The sequence below is a fragment of the Panulirus ornatus genome, chromosome 62, assembly GCF_036320965.1.
Source record: "Panulirus ornatus isolate Po-2019 chromosome 62, ASM3632096v1, whole genome shotgun sequence".
Classification (NCBI taxonomy): domain Eukaryota; kingdom Metazoa; phylum Arthropoda; class Malacostraca; order Decapoda; family Palinuridae; genus Panulirus; species Panulirus ornatus.
Window position 1 is genome coordinate 12,932,102 of NC_092285.1, and position 13,661 is coordinate 12,945,762.

The 13,661-nt window shown below is 36.2% G+C and overlaps 1 protein-coding gene across 3 annotated transcripts in view; it reads right to left on the reverse strand.

Moving 5' to 3' along the window:
• Window positions 1-13,661, reverse strand: part of Hem (Nck associated protein 1 Hem) — a 59,383-nt gene that overhangs the window by 33,246 nt on the left and 12,476 nt on the right. For 2 of the 3 annotated variants that reach the window (XM_071656173.1, XM_071656171.1), the window contains exons 8-13: window positions 11,914-12,052; window positions 10,128-10,271; window positions 9,848-9,998; window positions 7,578-7,782; window positions 1,922-2,054; window positions 1,076-1,195 (exon numbers count right to left, since the gene is read on the reverse strand). In XM_071656173.1, the coding sequence (XP_071512274.1) occupies window positions 1,076-1,195; window positions 1,922-2,054; window positions 7,578-7,782; window positions 9,848-9,998; window positions 10,128-10,271; window positions 11,914-12,052 (892 nt within the window). The remainder of the gene's footprint in view (window positions 1-1,075; window positions 1,196-1,921; window positions 2,055-7,577; window positions 7,783-9,847; window positions 9,999-10,127; window positions 10,272-11,913; window positions 12,053-13,661) is intronic. The other variant, XM_071656172.1, reaches the window with a different exon arrangement.

Here is a 13,661-nt window from a genome sequence, read left to right on the forward strand (position 1 = left end):
CTGGTTGTCTGCCACATATTCTCAAATTCTCTCTATCTTTCCAAGTTTAGTATCTTTTACATCTGTCCATACAACTTCTACCTTCCTACTTGTTTATTCTTGTATGGCAACAATTATCTTTTCACATATTCTTATTCCATAAACCTGGTGGCCTGTGCCACAAATGTAGTGCAACAAAGTACAGTGCTCCACACCACAATTGTGGCCCAATGTTTCCTGCCATCAGATTAAGTTTCCAAGGAGCAATGTCTGCTTCCTAAAACATTAGCCTCTCTCTCATCCTACTCATGCACACAAATAATAGTGGACATCAGATGTTACCAAATAAGGATTAAACACAAAACACTTTGTACTATCTGGAAAGTTGTACTCTTTTGACTTTCTATCAGTATACTACAAATAATAACACTTATCAATCATTTGTACTTAACTAATTGTAAACAATGGAGAAAGATTTCTAAACTAGTGATGCCCTGTCACCTGAACTTTCTAAGCCATCATGTAGCCTTTTCAACCTTTGTAAACTAACAGCATTCACTGTCACAGTTAGTGTATTCCAATTATCCACCATTCTACCCTTAAAAGAGTACTTCATAACACCTTTTCAGACTAACTTTTCACCCAGCTTTTTGTTATAGCCTCTGGTCATTCTGCTGCTGCACTTCTTAAAGAACTGTTTCTTATCAGCATCATCCAGCTGATTCTCAAATATACCCATTTTTTAGCAGATTTACTGGCAACTATCATCTTTACAGACTTCTCTCCTATCAGCATCGTTCAACCATCTTTTGGCTTTTCAATTTTCCATCTTCACATTTTCTAATCTTTTACCTGCAACTAATATACTTCCTTCTTTAGTTAATGAGCTTTTGCATTTCATTCTACAACAGTTTTCTTTCGTTTCTAAATACATGATTTCCTGTTTCCACAGTAAACACACACATACAGACACAAGATCTGCAACTTACTCCCTCCTTCATATTCTTTACATCCTAATATTTCTTTTGTAACATTTTCCTTTAATGCAAAACTACAGAAACAAACTATACAAATATTGTACACCTGGCAACTTTACCTTATCTGATAGGATGCACTGTTCATCACAAATGGTAGTAATTATATTTTTTGCTTCCTTTGCCATCTCTTCAAGAAACAAGTTGACCACAGACAAACTTCGTTCACGTATGTGGTAACGCTGCATAAAAATTTTGAAATTAAAAATTGCACTCACACATGAATTAGCATTTGAATATCATTTACAGATATTAAAATGTTCCCCTGGCTTTAATACAAATGCGCTAATGACCAGAAAAGTATGGTTTACTATTATCAACTTTTGACACAAAAATAAATAGGTCAGTCACAAATAAGAACTTAAGATATATATTCCTACCATTAGGGAGGTAATACTTCCTTCTACCATTAGTCAGGCAATAAACCTGCATATCACAAGCAAGAGAAGACAACTGATGTGTTTTTACACAAACTGAAATAACCATATATACAAACAGAATATAAAGAAAATAAATCAAAGCAATATCATAAGGATAAGAAGCTGAACTGGAGTTCACCAATTATGGAGACTACTGCCGTGGCCACTCCCATGAGGGTGTTCCCATAGGGTCCAGGCATCAGAGACAGAGATAGGTAAATAGAAAGCAGAGTATTTCTGGATCTAAGTGATGCAAAATGTGAGATGAAGCACACCTCCTGGAGGTTTAATAAAACCAGATGGGAGGTGTGGCTTTTTAAAAATGATGTCTTTAGTTGCGATGAGACTAAAAATTAAGTATAACTGTGTGAAGGAAATTTACAAAGAGATGATGGAAATGATAAAATAATATCTCTATACAGAAAAACTCATCATCTAATCTACACTCAATATACACCATATGACAAAAATATAAAACTGATACCTTACCTCCTCTGGGCAGATCTCATGTGTACAGGCTTGCATATGTGAACATATAAGAGGGAAGCAGATGATATAACGGTTCTGGCCTGGGAACTCCAAACACATATGGAAGTTTTCTTCAAACTGTTTGCTGAAAAAACTGCAAAGAATAATGACATATTAACTTCTCTTCACAGTCCAGTACTAATTGAAAACCAGTTGATGTCCACGGGCTTTCAACTTGCATTCTTGGTTTTCTGAAAGGCAGTATGCACCTAATCTAATAAGACATTAAAAATATCAAATAATCATTTCCTCCTCACTCACTGTTTTTCAAGAACCCATCAATCAAGAGATAAACTGACTCTAGCAAATCACAACTTAATCCCACTATCTCAGGTAGGATTTGAGTTTCTGAGACACTGTACTTTGATAACTGATTTTCAGCTCTTTAAGACAAGTAGCAGTTATGCATATCCATCACATATCCAGCCAGTATTCATGAAAAGAGATTGTTACTTACACTTACATTTCTAAAATGAAGCTCCTACAAATATGCAAATGGCTGATCAAACATGTTGGGGAATTGGATTACACTGTAGCTGATCAGGTTTAGCAATAACTATATAGGTAAGTTAAAAAAAACACTACAGCATGTACAAGGTAAATATGAAATCACTGTAAACGTGAGCAAATTAAGATGAAAAATGATATGTTTCTTTTTTAGCACATTTAAAGATCTAGACTTGAGAATAATTCCAACAAAATTTCACTTGCAATTATGCAGCCATTTTGCAAAACTTACACAGGAAATTCACTATCTAAAGGAAGAAGTCCATGTGGATTATATAACATGAGATGATAAAGGGTTGGAAAGGAAAATTCATCTAAAAAAACTGCCTGTAATGAAATTACAGAATACTAACATATTACTGAGCTTGGAAGAACCTATCAAAAGTAAACAATTTAGACTGAATTATCTACATTCATATATGACTACAAGTTTTCATACTGATAGTGAAAAATAATCATCTAATTGTAATATATTCTTAATTTCAGTCTTCTCCATCACTATAAAGCATATATACATAACAGTGTGTCCTGTGTAAAAAAAAATTATTTTTTTCATTTTAATTTTTTAATTCAGCATTAACTTCACATATTTCTAATCTGTGCAAAGAGACAGGTTTGTTCATGTGTGAACATAAATGTAGTAAACTTAGAGGAAGTGAAGTGCTTTAGACAATTGGAAGTGGAAATGGCAATGACTGAAACCATGGAGGCTGAGGCAAATCTCAAATGGGTGAGGGGGATGATGGAAACAGGGCATTGAGGAATGTGTGAAAAACAGGTCACTCTCTGAGAGAAAAAAAATCAGTATGTTTGAAAGTACAGTACTCTCAGCGGTCTTGCATGGATGCAAGGCATGGACTATAGATGAAAATGTATGGAAGATAATAAATGTGTTGGAAATTAAATGTATGAGGACAATATGGGGTGTGAGAAGGGTTGATCAAGTTACTAATGACAGGATTGGAGAGAGGTATGATAATAAGAAGAGTATGGTTGAGAGAACTAAAGAAGGTGCAATGAAATGGTTTGGGCATATGGAAAGAATGCGTGAAGAGAGGATGACAAAGATGATATATGTCAGAAGTGGATGGGACAAGAAGAAATGGGAAATGAACAGGAGATGGAAGGATGGAATGAATAAGATTTTGAGCACCCAGGGACTGAAAATGCAGGGGGCTGAAAGACATGCACTGGACAGAGTGAATTGGAGTACTATGGTATACAGTGAATGAAGGCTGTCAATAGGCTGAACCAGGACAAAAGAATCACTTGGGGGAAACCAAAGAAAGGTTTGTGGGGCCTGATCAATACAGAATGAATGTAAATGAGGCCTTTCCTTTGTCTGTTCCTGGCACTTTCTCAGTAATACAAAAATGGCAAACAAGTATGAAAATATCTAATCAACTCATCTTCATTCACTTAATCATTCAAGAATAGATCCATGCTTCGTCTTGTTTCACCAACAAAACCCTTAAAAAATCTTGAACTCCATCTTTCACCCACTTTCAAACATATGATCCACTACTATTCAGACTTGTTTCAATACATGACTATACAAATTACCCATTCAGAAAATCCATATGTCTTCAACACACATTACGTCCATTAATCTTAATACTTTTCATCTTTTAACAATTCCTTTGCCTTTAATAATGCAAACACCTACAACCTTCATAAAACCTGATCTCTTTCAATCCATTCCACCACCTTTCACTTTTACTCATTACATATCTACCAAAAAAAAAAAAAAAAAATACCTGTTATGTTCTTAATTCAATCCTCTTCCTTATCAAGTGGACATACAAATATACAATACAGGTTGGTCCTTACAGAACACCTTTATAAAAGCTGCATTGTGGGCATGAAGGATCTTGGAATATGTAGAAATGGTGTTTGTAGTGTTGGAGTGATGGGTGATGTCCAAAACAAAGGTGGAAAAATGTAACTTGTGTTTGTCTGGGAAGTGTGGTTTCTGATAGGGGCACGTCTGATGGGCTGGATTTCTAAGACTGAGATGGGTAGTTGGTTGTTTAGTACTTGGCAGTTTATTCCAGTGTGTATGAGTTTTGTCAGTGCTGTAGTTGCTGGGGTAGGGGATCTGTGAATAAATGCTTCTGAAGTGTGAGGTAAGGTAAGCTATCTATTTCTTCCTGAGGGTTAAAGTGGTTTGGGTGGGAGGGATCTAGGCATGTTGCATAGAATAAAGAGCTGAGCGTATTGTGGTGGGACTGTATTGGGAGGATCTAGTTTCACTGTGGAGGTGTTCAGATGAACACGCTTATTTGCTCACATTCACCCTCAAGTTATCATGTAAATTGCACTAAATTTAGAAACTCTTTATAAAACATCTTCCTCTAGCATAGTCCTATCTGCTACTAAAATGAATCTATGTTTGACAGAAATTCCTTTTTCTATTTTCTTACTTTATCTCTTATGTTCTGTTGCAAAACTGAGCATAAAGAGTAAATTAGAAAAAAAAAGGATAATGGATTTCTATCAGAAAACTCAAGGGAGCAGCAAATGGGACTGTGACAAATGAAGATAACTGAAAAGGAGTTCTTACAGAACAGCACAAGTCCTAATACTCTTTTTGTTGAATATCCATCATAGAAAAAGAAATAAAAGAAAGTATAATATAATTCTTCACAGATGACACCATAGTCAGAAAAATGATAAGCACAGAAGAGGAAAAAGAGACGCTGAAAAGATGATATAAATGGGCAAAAAATAATATCATGCAATTCATGTAAAGACACTGGGCGTAAGAGTTACACACCATATATGACTAACAAGAAATCTGTGGATTAGAGTTAAAGACTTTAGGGTGATCACAGAAGAAAATCCTAAATATGGACAATACAAATATAAAATAATTCTATCTGACCAAGTAATGAGTGAAGTAATAATGAGAACATTCACTAGAAGAGAAAAAACACATGATGAAACTTCAATACTTATATAGAAAGCAAACATGAACAATGCTGTATCATGTGGTCACAATGAAGATATAGAGAAATTAACAAATTACACAGACTTCAAAACACATCACAAGTAAAACTGAGGAAATGGAGCATTTGAATTATCATGAGGTTAAAAGAATTTGAACTCTGCAGCTGAGAAACCATGATACATGTTGATCTGTGCACAGCAACAAACTAAAGGTATTCAAAACAACATACCTGCTTTAAAAGCATCCCAGCATGAAAGAAACAGAGTAATTAAGTCTACAGTAATACCTTGAAACACACCAAGAGAACACAAAATATAAACTTATAAGAATCCACTGAAAAGTGGAAAGGTTATTCAAAGGAAATATTCAAAAGAAGACTTGATACATGGCAAATGCAGTTCTAGATGAGCCCAATATTGATAATTATGCAATGTGCATGGCAAAAGAGAAAAAATAATTTATTGTTAGTCAAACAAGATATGAAGTGAGCACTACTCACTAACCCTGCCTGAAGGAAAAATCTCATTGAACAGTGTCTGCAAAAAACATTGCCTGCCCCCATATACTTTCAAAGGCGATACACAACTAAGGTTCAATGTGGGTAAAAGCATATGGCGCTCTCAGGGTGAGATCATAGTATATCTGGTTGCTTAGACTAGTGTTTCTAAAGGTGAAAGCATCTGCAACCCACCTCAGTGTGCCTCGGGCTATCTTAAGGGAAAGATGCTCTTTCTTTACTGTTCTGGGTTGCAACTTCCTTTTGGGAATTTTGCTTCTGTCCCTGTATTTCCTCCACCTATGCTTCAATATGATAGGCTCTTACCTTTCTAAATGCTTATCTGGAAGCAAGAAAATTTGGGTACACAAAAATCATAGGCACATTGGGTGCTTTGAATGCATGATCAGGTGGCTGTTTCCAGCAACACTGCAACAACTCATAAGTTCCCTGCCTTATTCAGGAGATGAAGACCATATGGACCCAAAACATGGACCCAGAACACTTCAGGAAACTTGCCAATTCCATGCACTGATGTCTGCAGATGGTAATCAAAGCCAAAGGAGAGATAAAGTACTGAAAAGTAAGTGTGACATCGCCTCTGAACATGAATGAGGAAGCTAACAAGTTTTTTTGCAGACAATGTATGTACTCATAGGTTCTACTCACTCCTTCCTCCACTTTTGTAATATGGACCTCTTAGTCAGTCTTTCTTTGCACATTCTCTCTATCTGTCCAGGCCATTTCAGTACGTCAGGTAAACTCTTCCAATCAGACCATGCTTACTACTAAAACTCTCTTTTGCATTGTAATTCCTTACAAAATCTACCCACTTCACACCTCATAGTGTCCTTAAGCATTCATGGATTATTGTAACTTCAAACATACCTGCTAGTATCTTTACCTATCAGAAAGTGATCTCTGTTTCTACATACTCCTTAGTGCACCTCCCCCCTCCACCACTATGTTCACTCTATGGTTCCATCTACTATCACGTCCACTCCTGAGCACTTATAGTTCTCCTCTTCTTCTTGGGCCTCCCTATTCAAATGTACACTTCAACTATTATGTCTCAATCCCTTGCAGCACCTTATGACCTTACTTCTGTCCAAAATGAAAATTTATTCCTTTCACACACTATTTAAACTCTGTCACAAGCTTCTGGAGTTTCTCTCTGGAATCTGCAATGGATGAAAATCTGTTCAGAAAGGACACCCTGAAGTTATGTCTAATCATAGGGCAGTAAGGATCTCTGATAAGCTGACTGAAGGCATAGACCAAAGTTGCAGACCAGGGTATAAATGGGCAGATACAGTGGGCTAACTGCTAAAGGTCTGGGACATTTCAGATTCAGAAGCAGGTAAATGAATTTTCATATAAAGCAATGAAAGCATGCTGTGCACCAGACTGGAAAAATGAAGAAAGAAGTATGACTCATGTGCCAACTTGTCTGAAGGTGCAGAGGAAATTGATATGAAAAGAAGTAAGTGTGAAAGAGTGCATTCCTCATTGCAGAGGATTAATAAGCTTTGGATAACTTATGAAAGACCAGAGAAGCAGTAAGTACTTTAACTACTTCATGTAATAGGAAGTGAAATCAAAATTCAAATTCAGACGGACAGAGAGAAGTATGAAAAACCACAAAAACAGAAATTATCACTCACCAAAATATTGAAAGATCAGATGACTCAATCAGCATCTCATCAAGATAATCAACCATCTTCGTGTGAAAAACAATCTGATTAATGAGTGCTGCCAATTCCCGATTATTCTTAAGGTTCAGTCCCGCACGGTTAGATGTTGAGTATGCTTGCAGTCGAAACCAATCAAGACGTATGCCACGAAAATCAAATGAAGTACCTTCCTCTACTGGATACAAATGAGACAGTGTGTGTGGGTAAAACAGCATTAGACACAAGTATTTTTTCTGCCGGTAGGAGCACTAAGAAATAAAAGTACAGTGCTGCTAGAAATCTTACATCACTAAACTACTTACAAAAAGTAGGACACACCTGTAACACATTACTGGAATTTCAATGACAGAAAAAAGTAAGAAAAAACATCATTTATAATATCACAAAAGTTAAATCAAATCATCTAAACTCTCAAAGAGTGCCATGTTTACTTAATTAGAACATCTCCACAACTGGAATAAAAAATAACCTGAATAAAATGCAAGAAGTTATTCCATAAGAACTTCCCATTCAGTTCTCAAATTATGACAAAAAACTTGTACAAAAGTTAAGACCCATACTATTTTTCATTTTTCATACTTTCTTGCCCTTCCTGCTTTAGCAAAATAGCATCAGGAACAGAAAAATTAGCCTTTGAGAAACAATCCTCACTTGGTTCCTTCTGTTTCTCCCCCTAAACCAACAATCAACTAAACCTGGTGGTGAAAAAGCTACCTATATATATAATTAACTAGAAGCCTAACCAAAAGAATTTTATAATCTTTCAAAGTATGCTCAAACTGGGTTATAATACTTCAAATACCTCACTAAGGTATTTGTTGCCTATCAATGCTATAAGAATAATACAAAAGGAAATACAGGCCATATTCCTTTCTGTTTGATGTGCTCTTCATGGCAAACTGGCTCAAATGGTGCCCAAGAGCATTCAACTTACTCTAAGTCAAAATTACTTTATATCTCATCAAAACTAAGCTATTGTGGCAACTCAATGTATTTCTATTACATACACTACACACATGTTTTCCTTCTCTTACCTCTTGTCTTCACATTTTTTTCCCCAATCAGGTTGTTTTCCCTCTTTTACCTTCAAAACCCTAACCTCAATTAGGACTTCTGTCCACAACTAGAATACCTGTCATAAAATTAAAATGCAGGTGTTTGTGTCTGAGCTTGGGAGAGTGTGTGACAGAAGAAAGTTGAGAGTAAGCTGAATAAAAGTAAGGTTATTAAGTTTAGCAGTGTGGAGAGAGAGGTTAGTTGGGGTGAGTCTGAATGAAGAAAACTTGGAGGAATGAAGTGTTTAAATAACTGGAAGTGGACATAGGAGTGAATGGAACCTGCAAAATGTTGTTACAGTAAGTCAAGAAAAACAGCATTTATACTCCTTCCTTTCATCTAAGACTCATAGATGCTGCTGCATCGACTTAATAATTAAGTTTGCATACTTTCATCAGCAACTTTTATCCTTTAAACTTATTCATGCACTTTAATATCAAAATTGCTGGCTTACATCAGCAGAATCATTGGTCCTACTTCTTGCATTAGTCATACACAGGCAATTTTGCGAATATCTACTATGCTGCTTTCATCCAGGTTCTGTCTCAGTAGTAGTAATTACTGGTTTACTAATGTCATTACAGTCCTTTAAGAAAAACAGCTGAAATTCCATCTGGTCATAGTGCAGAGTTTTTATTTAGGTCGGCCTGCAGCTGTATGTATTCCACTTTCTGTTACTTCCTTACTGTAATTACATCCTCATCATACTGATTAAATGTGATTTCATCTATTTTCTTTTTCTATACTAAATACAGACTTATACTGATCCATTATCTGAGGTCACCTTCATAAGGGGAAAAACAAAAGAGAGCAAGTGAGTAAGTGGTGTGAGAGGAAGAAAGGAAGAGAAACAAAGTTTAAGAGAAAGCAAAAAAAGGGAACAAAAACTGAGACAGCAAAAGAGCTAACAATGCAAACAGATAAAAGAAGACCTACTGGCATGTAACATAAAAACATGGTGAAGAAACTGATGATCTTTATTCCTTTCTATGTTTCTAGTAAATATTCTAAGCATTTAATTAAAGTTATCCTAAGAGCCAAAGGAAATCATTCGAGAGTCATCTGCCTATCAATCATATAAAGCTGGTTCCTGAACTCTCATTTAATTCTTGGAAAAACTACATTTCCCAGTAAATTTAACTAAAATTAGTCATACAAGTAAAAAAAATTGCTAAAGACTTCACCTTGCTTAACAGAGAGATTTCCAATTTCATTGCACATGGATGATAAAATCACTGATTCCTCCTCAGGCAAATTTTGCAGTTCCTGAATCAACTGATTAAGTGCAATGGCATCATATCCACACAAGTATTGGGTGTAGTATCTTTGCAGCACCTGTTGAAATATATTTAAAAGACCTTTAAATCCAGTTATTAACACTTAGCAAGTGTTTTTAATATTCGCTTACATAGTTACATCAGAAAAGAAGGCATATCCATCATAAACATTACAGTAGATACTCACCTGAGAATATTTCTTGATTAATGCTCGAATTTCTTCCATATGGAAGAGAAGTTCAGGCAACTGACGGTCAACCAAATCATCAGCTGTTTTGCCTTTACCTTTATGCAAGGGAGGGTTCTCATGGTGACGAAGAAGCCAAAGAACCTACAAACCAAGAATTCTATTCTAATACTGTTATCAAAGAAATTTTCAGCTGAAATAACCATTAAGTTTAAATCATTATGAAAAGCTTTATATATGAACTTCTCAAATTTAACACTATACATAACATGAATGACAAAATTTAAAATTAGTACACACCTCCCCTTTTACATAACACCTACAAAAATTTCAGTGAGGTTACTGTCTTTGAGACAGAAATGAAAAAGTGGATAGGGAAGGGCCTAAGCTGGCAACATGGATGCTCATCTATATAAGTATATGATAATTATTGGTATGAGTTTTTCCATGCATGATTACATTCTACATACAACTAATCACATCTAAAACATCGTCATTTCTTTTTTAAGGTGTAATTTTACAAGTGTATTTTTTTAATATCTTTTACATATCTTACATATTTTTCCATTTCATATATGCTTTTGTGTGTGTGTGAGAGAGAGAGAGAGAGAGAGAGAGAGAGAGAGAGAGAGAGAGAGAGAGAGAGAGAGAGAGAGAGAGAGAGAGAGAGAAATGGTAATGTCAGTGTGAAAGTAATCTATACTAATGTGGATGGATTAGTATTTAATGGGAAAGAGCCTGAATTCTAAGACTGTATAAAGGAATGTACACCTGATGTCTTTGGGGTTATGGAAATGAAGCTTACTAATGACACAAAATCTCACCTGTTTTGCCCAGAAAGGTACAAGATTGTAAGGAGGGAAAGAAAAAAACAAAGGGAAGGGAGGATTGGCCTTCTTAATAAAAGATAGTTTTATGTTAAAAGAAATAGTGGAGGATGGCAAATTCAGACGATACATAATGGGTTGAGTAAGTGACGGTAAGAAGTGCAGTAGTATAGGGATAAAATCCTCCAGGGGATCCTTATGATCCTGAATAAATATACAATGATAAAAATGAATGAATAACCACAATGGTAAATGAAGCACTAAAACAATCACTTCAAAGAGATGATAAAGTACTGAAAATGGAGGATTTAATTATATAAGAGACAGACTGGGGGAAATTGGATTCTCAGGATGATGGAGTCATGGAGATACAAGGTTTTAAGAGTAAATACTGGAAAATTTCCTCTACCAACATCTTAGTGATCACACTATCATGTGAAGGACTGATAAACCATCACTGCTACATCTTAATCTTCACACATACAAGCTCTGCATGAGCTATCCTACTGTAAAAAACAAGAAAGCTTAAACAATGTAGATATTTGACAACTTTCTTCCATTCCAAAAATATAACAACCACTTCAACATTTCAAATCTAACCATAAATATAATCCTTTATATGATATTCTCTTCATCATTTACTTCTTTACTTCCTAATATATAACTCTACTACTTCCAAAGTTCAAACCCAACCTTTACAATAAAATCCTTTGTAAGATATTCTCTTTTGATCAGTTACATCTCTGCCATCAACTTTCCATGTCAAATACACATTTAAAATCTTTCTTTATAATAATTCACATGTTCCACTATCAGTATATTCCTGTCTATAGCATTTGCAAAATTTCTAATTTTTTCTTGGTCTTCATGCAATACATTTTAAAATCACTACAAAAAGACATCAATACTTTTTAAAGCTACAATAATGAGGATAGTATGTCAGTGATATAAAGTCTAACCTCATCTCTGGAAAAGCTGAGGCCCATAAATACAAAGAGAGCCTTGGGCCCTAGAAGTCCTGGTTGATCAGTCAAAATTAAGGCCACTTCTTTCATTGCTGTGCGGAGACACTTGCGTCTTTCACGATGCATGAGTGGCCTGTGGGAATTAAAGAATAAAAAAAAATATATACACAACCGGGAAAAAGGCAAGACCAGTATGTTAAAGATAAGAGAAAATTACAATACTTTCATCCAAACAGTGTTGAATAAGAAACACTTAACCCTTTTGTTTGGAGTGGCATGAAATGTGAGACTAGCCTTAAAAGACTGTGGTTGGCAAAATGTGGTGGTGCATTTCTCAAGATGATTGAAGATAGACAGATCACTACATGAGCCATACAGTTTTTCTTATAAAAGCTATTACATATGTTCTATAGCACTACATTATTACATGGGCACAGGTGAAGCAAGCTTTCTAGAGAAATCTAGTGAATGATGGAGATGGCAAGTTGATTATAGCTCCCAGACTTTGCTCTTTCTCTTTTCATTTCTGCAACAATCACCATTACAAATCTAAACTTCCCTATGTAGAACATCATCTGTTCACTTCTATGATCTTCTTCCCTCTAAATTCATCTGTTCAAAACTGAATACCTTCTACACTGCCAGACTATATAAACCCAGGAAACCCATCTCTAAAGGTTCCTTCAGCTCAAAAGCTGTAATACTTTCAGTGGCAGGGAAAAGGAGAACTCCTTTGGAATGAAAAGCTCTTCAATGAGAAGGTGACTTTACACTTGTGGCATAACTACTAGGAGGCAAAGTGTGGTAACCCTTACCCCTCCATAAATTCACTGAATAAAGCAAATGTCCTCTAAAAGGTATAAAGTAACAAAGACTTTTAAAGCAATGCATTCAAAACCCCAGGAATGGATAGAGTGAGAGGTTAAGAATTCAGTGATGTAATTTATTGTCAATTGGGAGGTGAGTTTGAATGGAGAAAAACTGGAGGAAGTGAAGTGTTTTAGATATCTGGGAGTGGATCTGGCAGCGGATGGAACCATGGAAGCGGAAGTGGATCATAGGGTGGGGGAGGGGGCGAAAATTCTGGGAGCCTTGAAGAATGTGTGGAAGTCGAGAACATTATCTCGGAAAGCAAAAATGGGTATGTTTGAAGGAATAGTGGTTCCAACAATGTTGTATGGTTGCGAGGCGTGGGCTATGGATAGAGTTGTGCGCAGGAGGATGGATGTGCTGGAAATGAGATGTTTGAGGACAATGTGTGGTGTGAGGTGGTTTGATCGAGTGAGTAACGTAAGGGTAAGAGAGATGTGTGGAAATAAAAAGAACGTGGTTGAGAGAGCAGAAGAGGGTGTTTTGAAATGGTTTGGGCACATGGAGAGAATGAGTGAGGAAAGATTGACCAAGAGGATATATGTGTCGGAGGTGGAGGGAACAAAGGAGAAGAGAGAGACCAAATTGTAGGTGGAAAGATGGAGTGAAAAAGATTTTGTGTGATCGGGGCCTGAACATGCAGGAGGGTGAAAGGAGGGCAAGGAATAGAGTGAATTGGAGGGATGTGGTATACCGGGGTTGACGTGCTGTCAGTGGATTGAATCAAGGCATGTGAAGCGTCTGGGGTAAACCATGAAAAGCTGTGTAGGTATGTATATTTGCGTGTGTGGACGTATGTATATACATGTGTATGGGGGTGGGTTGGGCCATTTCTTTTGTCTGTTTCCTTGCGCTACCCCGCAAACGCGGGA